A 21,482-nucleotide genomic window follows, 5' to 3' on the forward strand; every position below is an offset into this window, starting at 1 on the left:
TCATCTAGGGTAATTATGAAAAAACACAAATTATTAATAAATGAAAAAATCATAATTATTACCTGATCACTTGTCGGTGACATTTTAAGTCGCTGATTATTGATCGGTCTCCCTGATTGAAGTCAGCGGCCTAAACCTGTCACTTACAAGTAATCTGATGAAAAAAAATATTTAAAAAAATGTAAATGCACATGTTCCAGTTTTGCCCTCATAGCTTCCTCAAAAAATACATGAACCATGCATGTGAGGCCTTGTTGGAACCGGGGGGTGTTGGTGAACAAAATGTGGTGTTTTTTTTCCAGTGTTACACATATGCTGTGCAAGAAATAAATTGCAACATTGAAATGTATGCGTTAAAAACGCAATAAAATAATTTCCCTGTGAAGTTTGGCAGACATCAGTGAAGAAATGGCTGGCTGAAAACTGTCAAAACTACCCTAGTTGAACACCTTGACTCGTCTACTGTTCATAAATATATACTTTTATGGGGTAATTTACAGTGGGGGGGCTTCCAAAATGTCCCAAATGGGATATGGGCCCAGGAAACCAATTTCTGAAAACTTGCGCATGTTCCAGTTATGGCCTCATGGCTTCCTCAAAAAATGCATGAACCATGCATGTGAGGCCGTGTTGGAACCGGGGGGTGTTGGTGAACAAAATGTGGTGCTTTCTTCCACTGTTGCACATATGCTGTGCAAGAAATACATTTTAACATTGAAATGTATTTGTTAAAAACGCAATAAAATAAATTTTCCGTGAACTTTGGCAGACATCAGTGAAGAAAAGGCTAGCTGAAAACTGTCAAAACTACCCTAGTTGAACACCTTGACTTGTCTACTGTTCATAAATATATACTTTTATGGGGTAATTTACAGCAGGGGGCTTCCAAAATGTCCCAAATGGGATATGGGCCCAGGAAACCAATTTCTGAAAATTCCAAATGTGAAAACGAAAATGCGCATGTTCCAGTTTTGCCCTCATAGCTTCCTCAAAAAATGCATGAACCATGCATGTGAGGCCTTGTTGGAACCGGGGGATGTTGGTGAACACAATTTGGTTTTGTTCTGCAGTTGCACATATTCTATACAAAATATAATATAAAATCTAAAGCAACATTGCAACATATGCAAAAAAAAACCCAAAAATATAAAAATACCTCAAAATTTTGCAGCAATTGGCGATAAAATCCCTGTTTGAAAAGTGTCAAAATGACCCTAGTTGTACACCTTGACTTATCTACTTTTCATAAACATATAATTTTGGGGGGATAATCAGTATTTGTGACAACTATTGCAGTTATTAGACTACCATGCCAAATTTGAAAAAAATTACATTTCAAAAACGTGATGCATGCCTTGCAATATTTGCCCTATACTGGTCAAAATAGATAAAAATCCTGGCCATGTTGGGTGGTTTCCAAATCAGGACAAGTTAATGAATATATTTGGGATAATTTTTTCCCATTGGTTTAATGTGTGTACAATTTGTATGTATACAAAACTGTAAAAAAATGCGTTTTTTTTTATTTTTTCCCCACTTTTTCCAGTTTTTTTCAAACAAAACAATGTACTACCCAGCTTACTATGGTTTCAAATGAAAGCCCTACTTGTGCTGAAAAAAACAATATATGATTTGTGTGGGTGCACCAATTGATAAGAGAGAAATTACAGTTGAAGAAAGACATGGCAAAAACACAAAAACGGCTCCGGTCCTTTAGCGACACCCTAGCTTAAAAATCCCGGTCCTGAAGGGGTTAAGGGTCTACAGTACCGTTTAGAATGCACGGGTACAAGTCTAATAGTTAAAGTTGACCTGTGACCAATAACAAAGGAGTTAAATGATTAGCCCGTCGGGTACATGTATGCTGGTATAAACCTGTCTTCTCAGCAAATTATAAACTGCAATATAAAATAAGTATGGGCAGTTATTATGCTCTCCTAATATTTATACGACCAGAGCAACCAGATAAATATGATTACCAAACCTTGGCAACTCTAGCTGATTGCAGCTTGGATACCTTTTGTGATCGGTGCCAAGAACTAATGATTGTGACAAACAGCACCCTTACCGTAGACCCAAGTGGGAAACGGTGCCGGTATTGTCAGCACTGAACGGCTGAGCCGGGTGAGCTTCTCCTCCAAGCACCGTACCATCCGTAACTAGCGAGCTTTCTTACTTGCTCACGTACACATTTATCCGACGATAAGGGATGATCTCTCAGTTCTGACACCAGACAGTAGAGTTCTTACAAAGGTTAAAAATCTGTAGCCGTTTCCTTGGGTCTTGGTAAAGCAGCCCCAGGTAAAACGTAATAATAATAGTGTTGACAAGAGTCACAGGAGAAAAGGAGATTCCCTGGGTGTTCATCAAATAAACATGAGTAATCTTACCCCAAGCTAGCAAGTGACAGGCCCTGAGCAAAGAATGCAAAGAAAACAACCATGTCTTCAGCTATTATATATTAATAGTTCTTTGTGGATCATTGATTAAAGGTTAGGAACACTCAAGCCATCACAGTGCAAACCACATACGCAATACGCGGCCAGCAGAGTAGACACCAGAAGCCAACCAGGCAGGCTGTAGCTGCTGAGATGGAAAACGAATGATGTTTTTCTTAGAGAAACATCACCTGTTTACCTGAAAGCACATCGGTGAACTGCTTCCCTGATGCCGGAACAACGATACGGCATCGAGTCATGGTGAGGTTATCGCATAATGACGTACAGCATATTACCGGCGTTCAACCAGGCCAACGGAGATTTGTCATCGTAGAATACACATTCTTCCCAGTTTTTAAACTCAATTCTGTCTCTGCCGTCTGATATACAAGGAGAGCTTTTTATTTTCATATACTCTCTATACAGTCCTGGAAGGACCATATCTTAGCAAAACAAAACCTACATAGGAAATCTGCAGAAGGAGCATAGAGAGTATCTATCGAGAGATAAATTATATTGTATGTATATACTTTTTCTCCATGCCAGTTACCAGCCAGGATACCTGCTGGTGTTTGCCCTTTACATTAGAATGTATTATTTCAGTTTATTACAAATCAAAATCTGCTTGTGCCCAAAATCTCCATACTGGCTAAAGAAGCCCTAGCAGATCCAGTGAAGGCCCAGGAGAAATACGTATGCCTCCCTTCTTTGGCTAGCTAATAGTATGGCCAGAATGCTGCAGGGATCCATCGACAATCGCTGAACATCGACAAAGGGCCTGGAAATATCCACCAAGATGTGAACAAATGGAGTGCCCCAGGGAAACCCTGCTAATTTAGTAAAAAGGGCCCCAGTGAAGTAAATAAAAATATGAAGATATCCAACTGCACTTCTGTTGGCCATATATTCAATGCTTTTTAAAGTTTACTTAGTTTGGGTAGTAAGGGGCTATGCATAAAGCGGAATTTGAAACACCAGGATCTGTTTAAGGACTTATAAATCTTATGTACTATGTTCTATATGCTACTGATTTATGGAAACTTTTTTTTTATTATTATTTCATTTAATACATTTTTAATCTCCCAATATCTTGCATGATTTGGTATCTAAAAATAGAATAGTTTAGAAGCAATAATGACATTCAGCTTGACTTGTATCGGCTTCCACCTGTACAAAAAAATTAATTGGCCAATGAATATCATTAAGAAAATTATTTAGTGATTGAGGATTGATTTTTTCTCTCACTAGGAAGGAATTTTATTATGCAGCTTTGAAGCCACTGTCTGTTCGTTACACTAAGCGTTAGAGCTTGGTCTTTGCAAAGGCGAGGACTACTCACCCCTCCGTACACGTGACAACATCCTTTTCCCCGTCTCTGTTCAACATAAAAGCGTTCTGTGTGCTTTCAAATATGTTCCTCGCTCTGCTGCTCACGTACCAAGAACCTGCCTTCTGCTTTCTAGAAATCGTTTACAAAGATCCAAATCCAACTTTGCAAAGAGCCTTTTTACAATAATACTTGACTAAGAGAGACTTGACTTCAATTCAGACTTTAGTTTATTTAAAGGATTAAATGTTGTCTTTATAAACGTTACCCCGTTACACTTGGAATTACAAAATCTTAGTTTCAGGATCTTAGTCCCATGCATGTATTAACATTTCTTGATGGGAGGCTGTTCCATTTATCTACCACCCGCACAGTACAGCGAAACTTACATCACATCTAAACCTCTGATCCGCTAGTTTTAGACTATGACCTCTTGTTCTAAAAATTTTTCTCCTTTAAAATCAGTTTTCCACCTGTTCTTTGTTAAATCCCTTTAAGCATTTCTATGTCACATCTCCTTTTTTCTCTTATTTCCTTCCAGCTATACATATTGAGATCCCACAGTCTTACATGATATTTTTTTTATAATGCAAACCATTCATCACTTTAGTAGCCCTATCTGGACCCTCTCCAAAATGTAATTATTTTGGAGATGGGGTATCCAGAAGTGTTCACAACACTCTAGATGACGCCTCACCAAAGGAGGCAGAACCACCTCCCTCCTCCTTCTACTCAGAGCCGGCCTTAAGTGTTCTAGTGCCCTGTGCGGACTACTCCTGTGGCGCCCCCCCATCCCAAAAAGGAAAGGAAAAAAATCTCGTCACAAAACTCCCCTCTCACTATCTACCACCTCTGCCCCATCTCACTGCCTTCCCCCCCCTCTGCCCCATCTCACTGCCTCCCTCCCCTGCCCCTTCTCACTGTCCCCCCCCTGCCCCTTCTCACTGCCCCCCCCTGCCCCTTCTCACTGCCTTCCCCTCACCCCCTCTCCCTACTTCTAATTATCCTTACTTACCTTGTTGAGTCCTGTGATGGGAGCGGGAGGCGTACGTCTTCTCGCTCTGCCGCTCTGGATGTTAAATAAAGTTAAAACAAAAAAAACCTGATGCTTTCATTTAAGTTCCGGGCAGGGGCGCAGAGCGCTTGCTCGTGAAGTTTTCAGCAACCGCTCGGCGCCCCTCACTCTCCGTGACTCTGTCGCGGTCCCGGCGTTTACAGCTGAGCGCCGGAATATGATATCATATCGCACACCCCTAAGGCCGGCCCTGCTGCTACTAATACCTCTGTCTATACAACCCATAACGATGCTTGCTTTTGTGGCGCTTTATTGTATTGCCTGCTTACCTTCAGATGTTTTTTAATCCCATTTTAGATTTATGAAAAAAAGTGTTGGTTTACATTAAAAAACAGCAGTTAACATTTCAGCCAACTCTTGAAGCCTTAACCCAGATGTGTCATTTCACTTTTTCATCAGCCAATGATGGCAAACGTATTTAGCCACTTTCAATCCAAGGTACCTGTGAAAATTGTTTTGATTACCTGATGGTGAGGTTGCATATTATCAGTTGTGCTAAAGACTGCATAGACATCTCCTGCTACTTATAATGAAGAGGACTGAAGGCCAGGCCCTTCTCCTGAAACTTAAAGACGATGTCACCTTCACCAGAGGCAGCTCACAATGACGGCACTACATGCAAGTAATTAAATCAAGCATTCGTTACACTTTATAATTATATATCCACTTTGATGTTCTTTACAGAGCTTCATGACATAAATAGGAACACCCGGAACAAGCGTGTCCTTCACGATTGACTCAGCCAATTTTTTTTAATTAGGTATTAAGTTTGGATCGCTGGTATGTGTGAGAGTTTACGTAAACAGTTCACGTGAAAGCTCATTTTGATACACAAAGCTTTACTTATGGTGTGTTCAGATCAGTTTTAAGCCCTTTTTGGAATAGCCCAGCCAATCTATATGGACCAGGCTGGTGTAAAGAGTCTGCAGTTATATGTAAGCAGATCACACATTTTATTCCGTCTAAGAACAGAATTATATAGATCCTGACTTTCATGCTTTGTATGAAATTACCCTGCTAAGAAAACTAACACAAATATATGGATATAAATGCTCAAGAAATACCTTAGTAAAGCATGGTAAACACTTATCTTAGAAATCAGCATCAATAACAAACAGTGCTGAGTTGGTAAATAAAAGGATGTGAACATTTATAATTGTGTATTCTATTAATTGGGAGTTCACTTAATTGTTTAATACCAGAGGGGTCTCTAAAGCTCAATTCCTCTCCAATGAAACAGACGAGTGAACCGGAATTCACTTAATATATCCATATATATTATGATTTAATTTTAAGCTACATTATTGCAATGTCTACTACTCTCAAACACATTTCTAAAAAATCTGCCATGTGAAATAGCAGCACGTAATAGAGGAAAAAAATAACAGCTAACTACATGAGTGTTCTCAACAAAGCACTTTGCATAATGAACAATCTGCATTATAGGAGACGTTTGTGTTTGTGGGAAGGCCACGTTTTTCAGGCACAGACCTTTGGCTAAGTGGTCTAATGTCCTTAAGCGTCCTAGCAAGCTGCACATTCATATCCCCAGGGCTGTCATCTGCAAGCGGTAACTGTGATAACCGATTATGGACCCCTCTGCAAATCTAAGGTCTCTGGATTTACACTGAGATTGCCTGAAACATGTGGACGCTTAACCTCATCCAATCAGGAAGTGCTGGGATTTCATAAAAAACATTAATAAGAACTGCATTATGATTATTATCTTTTATTTATATAGCACCAACAATCTAGGCGGCTCTTAATACAATACAGATTTTCAAGGGGTATGACAAGACGAGAATTGACAGACTAAGACAAACCGATATATTAGGTGGAGAGCCCTGCTCGCAAGCTTACAATCTTGAGAGAACGGGGTGAGGGTTAAACAAACAGCAAAATTCTGTATACAGCATACATTTAGCAGTATATAGTGGATCTTTTTACTAGTGGGTACTACCTACTGTATTTAGTAGAAACACAGAACCTGATGGCAGATAAGAACCCTTTGGCTCATCTGGTCGGTCCATTGCTCCCACTGTTATGGATCTTTGATCTTGTCTCAGATCCAGGATAGCCACATGCATGATTTATTTCTTCTTTTACCTAAACACCTTTTTTTAATTCAACTTTTCTCCAAACAATAAATAAATCGGAGTCGTCCTCCCGCTTACATCATCGGGTTAGGTTCCACGCAATAAATTTTACACAGAAATAAATGACAAACTGAGTTATGCTCCAGCGCTAAAGTCCGATAAACTATATTCTCAAATTACCATGCATTCTATTTAACTATAATAATTTAAATTAACTATAACACTCTATGTGATCCAATACACGGTGGACTAAAGTGTACAGATTTAAGAATCAACGCTCAACAAGAACCATGTACGGAGCAAATCTATAAAAGACTAGTGCGTGACGTATAAATAATATAAAGGGAATCCATATCTTCAGTCAAACTGGATTACTGTAGGGACATTGAAGCTCCTTTTTTCATCAGATCTTCCATCCTTAAGGAAGTTTCCCTGCCTCTAGCAGAGAGGGATCATGGAATCCATATGGATTCTTCATGGGGCCAGAGCAAAGGGTTATTTTGGAACTTGTCAAAAGTAAACAGTATACCAAAGACTAGAAAGCAATAAACATTAAGGGCACAAAGTGAGATTATTCCAAAGCACGTCACAGAATTCCCACCAGAGTCTATAAAGCAGCCAGACACTCCTGAATGGAACATCTGAGACCTCCCTGTTTACCACAGACAAGCCCAGTTCTCGTGAGTACCATTTCACTTCCTTCAACCGGGTATGTACCAGAAATGTATTTACTGCAAAGCCACCTAAACTGGAGCCCGCTTTTTCACTCTACAGATAAGCCTGAGGTAAATGCATTATATAAGAGACAGTGCATGAGGTAAATATGTCAGCTTTAGTCTCATGTGAATAAAACTTTAATTAAACTTTATCAGCGGCATTGTGAACAAACTAAAACAAGTGTAAAGGCATATGGAGATTTCTGGGAGTGGAATCAGGAAGTGTCCCGATACGTGTCGGACTCATGGAAATTAACAAATGCACCGTGATGTCCGATCTTACCTTGCTCTTACTGTTATCGTCGACTGACAGCGAAGCCATGTCGATGCTGTTACACTGCTGGACACAAGTAGACCGCACCAGTGTCCCTTCGGACATGCAAAGCACCGGCTCCCAGCAGGGTACAAGCTCCGCCCCTTCTACTACTGGCAACACCTCGTGAAGTTCATAGTCACACCCCCAACCTTCACACACTCCTTCCATGTCTGTTGTGGGCAGCCACGCCCACTTTCTACTAAAACCAGGGAAAGTAGTAAAGTCACAAGCGCTTCTTCATTTCCCCTTCATTTTCCTTTAAAGAGGCCACACTACAACCCTTAAAAACGGCACTGGTGTTTTGTTCCAAATTGTGTATATAAAAAAAATAACTCAGAACTGAGATGTCATGGTCCACATAGTTTTTATTTAATGTTTACATACCAGATATTTCTAATACCACCAGAAGTCATGGGCTTAATACAAATTTAAAGAGTGGGCCCATGTTCTGCCCCTGCCCATGCTCCACCTCCTGCTAGCCTGCTTCATTTCAAAGGGGCCACTAGACCTCAATCTGAGGCACCAATCCTCAAAAAAGTGCCAAAGCCTGCAAGGGCCCAGTCCCTTGAGAGGACAATGAAGAGGCCTGTGACGGATTACAGGTACGGTTATACCCCCATTTTGGAAGTGTTTAAATTCTTTAAACCCTTCCTGTCCTTAGGACGTACTAATATGTTCTATAAAACAAGTCCTAGATGACTGAGGACCTAACATTATGTTTTATGGTTTTTGCATCATTAGCTTCCTGCTGATCTGCACATCTAGGAACTTGTGGGCTCCAGTTACCCGGAGCCTACCTTTGTGGGACACAGCCAAGACTGCCATCAGTGGGCGTTCCACTGTTGTCATGTGAAACACCCCATTTAAAGGGGGAATGGGACCTCTCTCATGAATGGGGTGTCATGACCCAGAGGATTTGGGTGTTGAACTAGAGAATCGGCGCTTCTCCCGGAGAGTTCCCAGGTATGCTGATCCGGTGTCATAATAGAGAATGTCTGAACAGAACTTTGGGCATTCTATTCTGGCTGTGTAAGTCCTGGTACTGCCAGAAACTCCTGGTACTGCAATGTATGCATGCTCTCCGAGTCACTCAGTAATCATCGGCAGTGAGGATTTAAAAAAAAAATGAATAAAAAAAATAAAACATTTAAAATAATAGACTCCAGTGATGTCATCGTGACATCATAAAGGGTACCCCATCCAGTTTCAAGAGAGATCCCTCAGGTCTTTAAAGACTTCAAATGGATCCCCAGTTAAAAAAATATATATATATAAATGTAAAAATAGGTTTCCAAACACCTCTTGTCCTGCCACTGGAAATCCAAAGTTCAAAAATAAGAAAAAAAAACAGGATTTCTTCCGCAAATTACACTAATTATTTTTTTTCTTTAAGCTTTACTGTTTTTTTCACATATTTGTAATAAATGATAGACTTTACAGATAAGCAGAGAAAGGAGAAAACCCTATCAGGCCTTGAAAAAAACAAAATATCATTATTGGGTGCACTAAACCTTCGTAATAGACAGTGAAGTCAAGAAGCTGAAACACAACGCCATAGAATCCCACCATTCTCTATATACAGGGTGGATGAGCTATAAAGAAATAGAATGGTGGAGCAAATAATAATTTATTTCTTATAAAACAAAGTTTATTTATAATAATATAATACATAATAGCCTTTTTTGCAGTGGAAATTGTTGGTCATGTTGGGTGTTCTGCCAAGCATTATAATCCCCAGGAGGACAAGTTTCTTCTGTTACCTATCCTGTCCTTCCCCACCCCACAGCCACAAAAGTCTCCCCTTATCCTTCCTGCCCCGTCTTGCCTTTCTAGTCCAGTAGGGCTAACATCCTGCAGAAGCACAGGAGATCAGGCTGGACCTCCCTTCCGACAGCTAGAGCAGAGAAAGAAAAGAAAGGGGGAAAGGAAGAAAGTGGGAGTGAAAGAAGAAAATGAAAGAAGCAAGAGGGAGAGAGACGAGACAGGGAAAAATGAGTAGAGGAAAGAGGCAAAGAGAAGAAAACAGTGTAAGTCATTTTGACGACGGGCATATACACTAGTGTGTTACATTTGGCCTTTTTAAACCATACACCATTCTATATAAATTAAACAACAGTACGCGGGCTGCTAACACTTTAGTATTACAGCTCTTGTATATCATGCAGCATGCCGTAAGTGAATGTCCATGTATCAAAAGACCATTTGCACACCCTAACTGTAAATATAACCAGAGCAGATAGCGAACACACAGTACAGGAGGCAAAGCCATCCCGCGAACCTAGTCACTACCAGCACAGAGTGACCGCAAATGAGACGGAAAGCAGAAGCTGTGCATTGTGGGAATGTAGTCTTCAGAGGCTATGTCTACACAGTGCGGGCGGGCTAACGGACTACGTTTCCCATGATACGTTTGGAAGGGAAATTACTTCTCTGTGGCAGGGATGCGCACATTTTACAGCTCCTGAAGCTGGCTTCCCTTGTGAGGTGGGTGAACTGGGTCCGTCACGTCTTGTTAACGGGTAACGATGTTCACCGGGAAAGTTTATGAACGGGGATCCACGTGGCTAAGGGACGTGATTCAAGTCCCCACGTGACTCCCCACATAAACAGCTCGGTTAAAGATCAAAATGTATTTTTCTATTTGGTTTATGTACAGTTTCTTGTGTGTAAATCTGCGATCTCCTGTGGGTTCTCCTGAGACCTTGCTGATTAAGAACAGTGGGGCAGGAGGGTTTTATGAGGGATCCTGGTGGGTTTAGTTCTGCTTATAAGATCAGGGTAGCCTATTACTCTTTGGCTGAGATTACACACCTATTATTTTTAAAGAGACTGTCATTTGCACTTTCATGCATATCACAGGTTAATGAGTGAGTCTGCAGAATCCCCTCAAATGTATTTGCCCCTTTTCCCCAACCAACCCCCATTAAATGCCCTGCAGGTGATGCATTCGGCTGAATGCATCTCCTTGCATGTGGTGCCCCCAGCTCCAGTCAGATCCCGCACTGGCTCAGTGAACTGTGTGTGTTCTTCCCATTGGTTTGAAAGGGAGCACCTTCCTGCCACTAATTGGTTGCTTAAGCTGTTGATCATGACAGGAAATCCTCCCATTGATTTCTTTGACAGCTCTTACTGTCGCTGATTGACAGCTTATGCAACCAATAAACGGCATTCAGTATATTCCATTAGAGTCCATGCATAATGTACCTCCATGTAAATGTTACATGAAAATTGGGCCGTACGGTTTATTAAACCTACTGGAACCTGACTGTAGACATAAACAACAAGTTGACTACCACCAAAAATACATGTGGGGTTATCATTGGAGACTTTATATACAGGGTTAAAAGACCCACCATTTTAATATTATTATTAATTTAATTAATATGTTAAATAAAACATCTCCACTATCGTTTTCTTGAGCCTTTGTATGAGCTGATGCTTCAATACCACTGCTTTGAAGCTGTTTGTATTTCCATTATGAACAGGTTATTGTTTGTCCTATGTCCTTGTGAAGAGTTTCATCACTGTTAATATTGGTGTCAGAAATGAAGCCTCTTCAACTGATAAACAGACACTCCATGAGGTTAGGAACCATCTTCCTCAACCAAAGCACTTTTCAGGCTTGTCTGTCGACAACATGCAGTTCCCTGGGCATGAAAAAAAAAGTAAGTGGCTATGAGGACATTAATCAGGAGAAATATGCAAGCTTGGTACGGACTATAACAACCTCTAAAAGCGGACGCCAAACTCCAGAAAGAATATTTGAAGAAGACAGCTTCTTATATGGTAAAGTAGTGAAATCAAAGACCCAGACGCAAGCCTCTGAATGTAAGGTTCCTCAAAAACAGTATCCACTAAATAACCCCAGTAAAGTCAATTTATCAGAAGAGAGGACTGATCCCGGCACACCTCTAAAGATTCGTTTACCTGCTAGGAACCAAATGACAAATGGTAAAGTGCCTAGTGTCACTCGAATCCTTCAGCAAACCATGCCAATGGAGCAAGCATATTACCTAGAGAGATGGAAGCAGAGAATGATCATGGAACTAGGAGAAGAAGGCTTCATTGAATACACGGCAGGTTAATATCTTTCACTGTATGTTGTAACATTACGTTTTATACGTGACATGACAAGCTGATATAGTTTAAGCAATGAAAAATCTAAATGGTCTTGCCGTAAATTTCATTTCCCTGACAGAAAACTGGGATGGGATCTTAACAACACACTGCTCCTCCTCTCCCCCTTCTTACAGGCTATAAAGCCTACACTACACCCCAGATCCACAAAAACGTTTTATTTAGGAAGGGTATCAAGTGCTGCCGCTTGAAGTTGGGGACATTTACAGTAAGAAAATGTTGCGGCAGCAAACTGGAAATGTAGCAAGCCAGAAAACTAGGGTGGGTTAGAAAGCTTAACCGCTGCCTGTAAGGTGTTACACCCAAAAGCAGCATGTTGTGCCTGTAATGTTTAGAGAGTGTATGGAGAGATGACCAAGTTGCGCTTCTGCAGATTTGTGGAGAGGCACATGCTCTTTCATACCATGATGCAGCCATGGCTCTTGTGGAGTGGGGTAATTGGACATGAAAGAGGAAGGAGCACTTCTTTCCTGAAGTTCTCCTAGCTGAGGTGATGACAATAAAAAGAGATCTTGTGGGTAAGCAGTTTGAGAGGGCAATCTTCGAGAGGTTTAAAAGGGGCACAGGATAATTTTTCTACCAACAGAAAATCCCCTTGTACATAAGGGTAGCCCGTTCAGTAGCCCTGCTGTAAGCTTGAGTCTCTGGAGATCTCTGAGAAAAGCTTCTGCATGTTCTAGAATATTCACTAACTGGGGAAGAATCCAGAGTTTTCCTTGAGATAAGGGAAGGAAGTCGGTGAACCCGGCTCTCCTGGGCCATAAAGCAATGATCACAATGACGTTGTCTTCCCTGATCTTCCTTATAAGCTTGAGAAGACATAGGAGCGTAATCCCAAAGGACTGAGTCTCCTGTTCATAAGGAACCGAAAAGTGGAAGATTCAAGTTTTCTTTTGTTGCCATGTAGTCTAGAGTTCCCAATGTACTTTCAAAGGGAACCTTGACTCTTGTCTGCTAACACATTTTGTGTTCCTGGGCCTTAGGGCCCCAGAAATGGCCAGGAGATACTTTTCCGCCCAATTCATGGCCTTCGTGCACAACGTCCCTAGGGATGAAGATCTGGTGCCTCTCTGCTTTTTCAAAGGCTACTACTGTCATGTTGTCTGATCACACTAGAAGTGGAAGGCCTATGATAAAAGGCTTGAATCTTAGAAGGGCCAGCCAGACTGGCTTTAGTTCTAGGAGATTTGAAAAACATCTTGATTCCATTTCCTATTTATCATATGACCTGTCATGCAGGCTCCCCAACCTATGTTCGATGCATCTGTGGTAATGGGGCACCAATTGTCGTTATGAAACAACATTCCCTTCCTTAAATGACCCCGTACCTGCCACCAGGCCAGGTGAATGTTTAGAAGATTGGGAATCCAGATGAATTTATCTAAGAAACATTGACTTCTCATCATCATAATTTGTAAGAGTCTTGTGTGATTTTGCCCAAGAACCCGCTGGAATAGCAGTGACTAGAAGACCAAGAACCTTCATGTCTATTCTTGTGGAGCATCTTGAACATCAAATGAGGCCTTTGACTTCTAGCCTAATAGGGATTCCATCCTGTTCACAGAAGATAAGTCTATTATAGGTTGAAAAGTTCCGTTTCGGTTCATCTTTCTTTCTACCGGTTTATAACCCTCATCCTCTCTAGCCTCAGAACTTGAGAGTGGATATGAGAGCAGACTGGTAGGTGGGCGAACTTTCTAAAATAGATCTATCCGATAACTTTCTGCAATATCGCAAGGACCCATCTGTCTTTTGTAGAGAGTTACCATTTGTGTTGGAAATAAGATAGTTGGTAGCAGCCGTGAAAAAAGGTTTACATTGTACTACTAATGCAAGATATGTTCAGTCAGCCTTGCTATCCGTAACATATAAGTCTAGAGGAAACTATAGGAATAGTGGGACACTTCCCTATGCAAGACACTGTTGTCTTCCCAAATTTTTACTTTGTCTCAATCTAAAGGAAAACTAGGTTTAAACAATTTTTATTGTATTTTTAAAACCTACATCATCAGAGAAAGAACTCCTCATATTTATGTTTAACTCAACACGCATTTAATTGCCATGGCTAAACAGACTGGCGAATCTGCATGAATGTTTGTGGCGTATTTTAGCAAATTCTCATGTTAACCTTTTAAAAGAAACTTTCCCCTTTTGTTCCGTTAAAGTATCAGGTGGAAGTTCATTACGGGCCGACATCCTGCAAATAACCAGAAATGCATAAATACAATCGGCAGACTTGTTTTTATATAAAACAAGCAAAAAGACAAATAAAAAAAAAAAACCTTAAAACCAGCACAGGTAATTTTAAAGCTTGAGGACCTCTGCCAAACCGCAATGGCGGGTAACATCTATACCACACAGAAAACAGAACTGCTGAGGAGAGTTGGGCTTACATCATAACCGCGCATCTGAGATCTTGCAAAGGCTAACAAACACAACCACACATGCGCCCTTGAAGCCCAGAAAAAATATGGCGGCACCCTACTGGATGCCACATAGCGAGAACACATACCTGGTGAACTGCGGGGAAGAACTCCGACAGGCTTCCGAGCTAATCAACAAGGGTAACTAAAGAAAGTAACAAACACCACCTGCCTCTGCCCAGTATAGCAAATACTTTATCTATGGGGTAGTGTAGGCTTTATAGCCTGTAAGAGCAGTGTGTTTTTAAAGCTTTATTTTCAGATCCTGTTCTTCTCAGAAGATTTTGTATCGAATGGCAGTATACAAAACTATATGCATATTTTTAAAGGCTTTTAAATGATGTATTTCTATACATATGTATATTCACATGCACAACTAGTCACAAAAACATGTCTTTTTAAGCTCTCTTTTCACAGGGCAAACTTTTCCATGCACAACTGGAAGATATCATTTTGTCTCAGGAAGGTTTTTGCAAGAAGCAGGAATGGACAGATGAAATATCTGGTTATCTAGCCAGTGTTCAGCATGTCTTGTCGGATGTAGCTGGTGTGAAGTCACTCGAAAGTGCAGTCCATCACTCAGAACTGCATTACCTGGGTCTTGTAGACTGCGTGGCTGAATACCGGTAAGAATTGTTATACTATGCGTGGCAAAAGGTGTGATTATTACTTAAAGAAGCAGTCTAATTTCCCTGACACCCCTGCTATAGAAAAAATTATATTAAACTTCTCTGGGAGTAATTTTAACCCTCTGTGAATACTTTAATATATTATCACAAAATAAAATTAAGAATCTTACCTGACACAAAAGAGATGCTTTGGTAGCAAGATCTGTACTCCGCCTCTGATCAATGGAAGCGCTTTCCTGTTACTGACTGACAGCTTAAGCAGCCAAACCGTGGCAGGCAATGTTCCCCTTGAAATCAGTTGAAAGACTCTACACTTCTTTCATGATTGGATTGTATGTGGGCCTTTAAATTAATCCATGCTTGGAAGAATTCTAGATTAAAAAGAAAAACAATTGGACACAACAAACCTGTAAATCACCTGCAATGTTTATTAACATGCCTTTTTTGGATAAACATATTTATTTATAATGAGGCATAATTTCTATTTATTTTTTTTTTTGCAGAAACAAGTTGTGTGTAATAGACTGGAAAACTTCTGAGAAACCAAAGCCAAATTTACGGGACACCTTTGACAATCCCCTGCAGGTGGCTGCATATATTGGAGCAATAAATCATGACAATAATTATAAATTTCAGGTGAGTATAAGAGTTTATCAAGAATCAAGGGAACTTGTATTCATAGGATGCAATAAAAAAATAGGGAAGTACAATAATCACAATTTTAAAATATATTGTAAACTCTCTGTATAGCAGAGGAGTTGTTAACCGATATCTATTGGGGATGTCATTCTTAATGAGGTATGTGGGATCCAGGAGAACGATGGTTGGGCCCACTAAAAAATAAACGAGTTCCCAGAAGGGTCTCTCCAGACCCTCCGAAGAACTCTGAGCCTAAAGGTTAAATACTAGTACTGCATTCAACCATGCAAGTCAATGGAGCCCAGCTTACTGATCACAACGTGATTAGCAAAATGTATACAAAATAAATAAAAACTTAGTAGTCTGTAAAAAGTATTCTATAGTGATGTCACCATCGAGGTAGCCATCCAGTTCCTATAAAATGTAAAAGAAAAAGTTAAAAAATATAACTCTGGCACGGAAAGAGTTAAAATACTAGCATTTTAAATGGTATGTATGGTTTGATAGGGTCAGGTGCAAAGATGTCCCAAACTGTCAGGTTATTGAGGAGGATAGGATAATGGCGGAGCCCAGAATGCAGGAACAGGAACCGGAGCGCAGCGTTTAGTAGATAATGCCCCAAAATATCGGCGTCGTAGAGGAAGCCAAGGTCTGGTACATGAGAGGAGGTAGTCAGGATAAGCCAGGTCTGGTACACAGGAGGAAGGGGAGACAAAATCCAAAAGCTAGACGAGGTCTGGTATACGAGAGGAGGTAGTCAGGATAAGCCAGGTCTGGTACACAGGAAATCAATGGGAGAAACAAATGAACGAAGCAAATAGGAAGCACAATAACTGAGCACTGAGTAAAGCTCAGTGCTTGGTTTTAAATTTGCCGCCCATGACATCACTGAAGTGTGTTCCCACCGGTTCTGTTCGGGAGCAATAAAGTTGCGTGAAAGGCGCGCGCGCCCTTTAGCTGCAGGCAGGGAAGAGGAGAGGACTGGGCGCTATGCTCGATACGGTACACGCCAGAAGCGGGTATTCAGGTGAGTTGCTGGGGCGGGGTCTGTTCCGCAGACCTTGACACAAACAGGACATGGGTGCAGACTGACCAGATGTAAAAATTCCAAAAAAATTATGTGCATCTCCCAAATGTTTTCTGTTAGCTTCCATTGTTAATAGTGAATTAGATGATACGAACAAATTAATGGTATCTTGAAAAAGCCATTCTCGTCTCGTCTAATTAGTCTAGTCTAGAGATATAATATTGTACTGTGAACCATGTAAATTGCCACTTCCCCTTTGATTAATCTGCTTATACTAATAGCACTTTATATACCTACATTGAACATTATTTCTCTTCTAGGTTGATTGTGGCTTGATAGTGGTAGCATACAAAGATGGCTCTCCAGCCCACCCACACTTCATGGACCGTGATGCTTGCTTGCATTACTGGGACAAGTGGCTGCTGCGTTTAGAGGAGTATATAGAGAAAAAGGAGGAGAAACAATAGTCAGTAACTGACCATAGTGTCTTTTCCCTGGCGAGAGTTTGACATTTGTCGTTCATACTGTTGTGTAAAATCATGCCTCCCTATGTGTTAAAGGACAATGCCAAACACAGTAATTATAAGTGTTGTCTTAAAAATAATATAACTGATAAAAAGGGACTGTTTGGACTTGTAAATAATACACTTAAAACACAACAAATTATTGTCATACATCATAAGGTTGTACTTGGAACCGTAACTAGAATTGTTTTGTTTCTGGTAGATGACTCCTATCAATGTGTAGTGCACAGAATTATTATAACTACATAACCACATACACATACTGTTTAAGGCACAGCTAAAAGGGAAACCTACACACGTGGGCCTGGCACGTACAATGCCTCTAGTATCATCAATTTTAATTTATCAAACTGGACTACATGTTGGGCTTACTGTTTTCCAACCATTGTAGTTGTTCTGGAGATACTGGTCAGTGATGTCTAACTGATAAGTGTATTTCTTATATATATATGTAAGTGGTGGAAGACCAATTTATTAAATCACAATTTCAGTAAATACTGGATAGATCAATAATTACCCAAATAAAATCTATTTTGGACAAAGAATATATATTATGAGGATATGTTATGCTTTTAAATGTATGGTTCACAGCACAGTAAATCATTCTTACTTTGGCTTTTAATGCTTCCGAAGTGTTTTATTGACAGTCCCATGTATATGGACTTATTTTGCCTTGTTGCACTTTGAGCGTCCTGTTCCGTTGACAAAATAATTTTTTGACAGCTAAATATCAACAGCAACACTTTTAGGTTACTAGTGATGAGACTGCCATCCAGGGCTGGACTGGGGATAATGTGGTGACCCTTGCACTTTAAGGCTGGCGGCCGCCTAATGGTACAGCCAACAGCTGGATATGACAGGCTCCACGTTACATTTTTATGGTCATGTAGCAGACGGGCCTTTGCTTCCTGCATTGCCCAATCTGCCACTCAGCAGGTATGTATGTGTGGGTATTTGGCCCGTGGAAATGGAATTCATCAGAAAACAAATAAGCCAAAAATGAACAAAAAATTGGTCTGAAATGTAAGGGGGCCCAAAACTACTGATGGTGGCCATGGGGAGCAGCATGCTGGCAGAATATGCAAATGCATTTTTGGATGGTGCGATGTGAGAGGGAAGTATGGGCTCTGGCTCGTGGTTTTGACGTGTCAGTGTCACAGGCCGTCAGGCAGTGCTCCAGTCTTACAGGTAAACCTTCACAGCTTGTAACACATTGCATTATGGCTCTACCCTTCGTGGCCCTGCCCTTTGTAGCTCTGCCCTCACCGACCCTCAACTATGGCCAGTATTTATTTTTTTTGGAGGAAAAGGTGGCAACCCTGAATGTCAGTAGTGAGGCCAGATACTGTCCCGTAATGTGATTCTCATTGGAACACTGTAGAGTAAACCACAGTTTAGCCCACTTTTTGACAAGAGTCAGTTATGATAGTTACATACAACCACTTTAAATTTGAATGAAGATCTGGCCAATTTTTCTTTTCTTAAAAGTATCAGATTTAAATGTTTTTTTTTGTTTTTTTTTTTAAATACTGTGCATCTCTTTTTTAAAAACATTCTATGTTTTTTCATAATGTTTTCAGGTAGCTACAAATTAGCCAGGTGTATGTGTTTTGGGCTGTGTCATCTTAGCCTGATCTACTAGATTGTGCCTTGTGGTAAGCAACTGAAGGACTCTGTCTTAATCATCCAGTTGAGCCCTGAGACTAATAAAAGCATTGCAATAAAGCATTGCCTCTGTGAGGTGTTTGAATTGAGAAACTAGAGACACCGATACAGAGATGACAGGTTTATTGGAACAAAAGGATACAATTTCCATGGGAATTGCAATTTAAGGTGCTCCTTCAATAAACAAAATCATCATTTAAGAACTGCATCTTGTTTCTGGTTATCTTTGTCTAATATTAAAATTAGCTTGAGGATGGGAAATGTGTGTAATGTTCTTATTTAGGCATTGCATAAAAAACAACCTGTATACTAGAGTGTGGAGGTTGCAACCAATACCCTAGTTTCTTCTTTTTATTCAAAGTGAAAATGTGATTGCAAATATTGTGTATATGGGCCAATGGAATTGAGGTACCCATATGGTGATGGCCAATGCAGTATTAATGTAAGTGACCAGGTAAATTGTAGAAGGGTAATAATATATTGACTTCCCACATGGAAGCTAAACTTGGCTGAGTCCCAAGTGAAGAATTGACAATTTACTTTATTTTATTAATACATATTATATTAAAAATATACAAAGTTCCCTTAAAAACCTAATGTAACATTCCCTCCCACCCATGGCCAGCTGCTGAGTCAAGTTTTGATCTTCTACCCCCACCAAAACAGCTAGCTGAGCCACTCTACTCAGCTGGTATCACAAAATCATCACTGGGACCTTACCTAGATGTCTATTGATCCTCAAATGCCCCATACCTGGTTTTCATAATAGCAATAGCCCCCTAATTCTTCTTGTGAAAAACCAGACCAAAAAAGTCAGTGCCCATCAACATAAATGATACCATCGCTGGAGGGCAATGTCTGCACCCAACCATTGTTCATCACCAGACCTAACTACACAGCTCCCCTTGCAATTACCAGTTTTGCCTGGTGCTCTGTGCTGTACAGGAGATAAGTTTAGTAATTATGATTCCAGCTGCCACTGAGTTTCAATGAATGTCAGCTGAGTATTATAAGAGACAAGATCCTATACCTGTGTACTCTGTGAGTTTTTACCTGGAGTTTCTGGGTGAAGCAATGTTTCTCCGGGTCACCATAGTCTGTCTCCGGTTCGCAGGGAGCAGTGTTTAGGTACACTCACACACTACCATATTCCACTCCCATACAAATTTAAGATATCTGGTGCTATTCCGCCCGTATTGACCACTAACTTAGCCCATGTACATAGCTAGACATGTTCTCGTGTATGATTATTGCTGATACAGTGCCCTGTTTAGTTCTCTTGAGTGGAAAAAAACACCAAAAATGACTAGGTTCTGCAGAATATAGATCTATTGTGTAATATGCAAAGATTACCAAGTAGTTCCTCACATTTAACCTGTGTACATGACAGGTCTGCATTCAGGAGTTTATTTATTGATGTCCATTAAGATTAGTTTTAATCAGCACTCTTTAAATAATCGTCAGTCTATGGGCATTATAAAAGAACATTCTAAAATTGATATGAGCATCAGGGGATTTTACTAGGAAATGTGGTGTCTGGCAATCCTATTGTACATGCCTGTTTGTAAAAGCATTTTTAAAGATATTAAATATAATATAGTCATTGATTTGGAATAGCAAACAATGTCTGGTTGAGTTACTGGTGTGATACATTGAAAGCTTGAAAATATATATATCTATGTTGATATGCGTTATGGTTAATGCAAAATAAAGGATACACATTTTTACAGTGGGTGCAATTTTTAAAAATGCATACTTTTAGACAATATACCATAAGCGCTTTTATATTTAACTAACAGAAGTTTCCACAAACTCACTCTATAAAAGTTCCAATTTCACAAATTATCATTTCAAAAAAGAGAGAACCAGACTGATAAACTCTGCTCTGAGGATATGTCAATGGGGTCATCATTCAGTAAAATGTCAATGTATGGAAGGGGATTTCTTAAAAACAGACAAGTACTTTACTGATATTATTAAACTTGAAGGAATGTGTTATATTAGGCTTTTACAGAAAATATTTCTTCAATTTATTCTTGAGGGATGTGCCCAACTAATTGAAAAAATCTCCATATATTTTTCCAAGCAGGATTGTAGTGGGAAATACTGTGCACTTGTAACGTTAATAGCACTTCTGATGATTAATTTATGGACAATGAAAGTTTTGCACTCCATCGTTCAAGAACTTACACACACACATCTACCTTTAAGAACAGGAGGGCTGGTACCTTATGTCCTGGAGAGCAGCTAAAACCTAGTGGGTCCTAGTCCCAGACTTCACCAGGACTCAAACCCTGATTTCCATGTTGATGGCCCTCATCCTTATCAGTTGGCCAGCCTGTTTTCCATAGTAACTATGACTCCACAAGCCTGGATATGATTGCCTATTCTCCTCAGTTGTGGCTGATCAAGTGTCTGTTCTCTACCTAAAAAAGCCACTTACTGTGTGTGTGTCTTATTATTGTGGTTC

General features: G+C 40.1%; 2 protein-coding genes across 2 annotated transcripts in view; one reads left to right on the forward strand and one right to left on the reverse strand.

Moving 5' to 3' along the window:
* Positions 1 to 8,136, reverse strand: part of LOC149303318 (sorting nexin-5-like) — a 31,069-nt gene extending 22,933 nt beyond the window's left edge. Inside the window, exon 1 of the mRNA XM_089481435.1 lies at positions 7,936 to 8,136. Coding sequence (XP_089337561.1) covers positions 7,936 to 8,136 — 201 coding nt within the window. The remainder of the gene's footprint in view (positions 1 to 7,935) is intronic.
* Positions 8,137 to 11,468: 3,332 nt separating this feature from the next.
* Positions 11,469 to 17,290, forward strand: MGME1 (mitochondrial genome maintenance exonuclease 1). Its single transcript, XM_089481436.1, has 4 exons — positions 11,469 to 12,048; positions 14,932 to 15,154; positions 15,661 to 15,793; positions 17,144 to 17,290. Exons 1-4 carry the CDS (start codon positions 11,514 to 11,516, stop codon positions 17,288 to 17,290), a joined length of 1,038 nt encoding a protein of 345 aa, XP_089337562.1. The 5' UTR covers positions 11,469 to 11,513.
* The last annotated feature ends 4,192 nt before the right edge of the window (positions 17,291 to 21,482 follow it).

Source organism: Sceloporus occidentalis, unplaced genomic scaffold, assembly GCF_023333645.1.
Source record: "Sceloporus occidentalis isolate IW3139 unplaced genomic scaffold, rSceOcc1.0.p SCAF_15, whole genome shotgun sequence".
Classification (NCBI taxonomy): domain Eukaryota; kingdom Metazoa; phylum Chordata; class Lepidosauria; order Squamata; family Phrynosomatidae; genus Sceloporus; species Sceloporus occidentalis.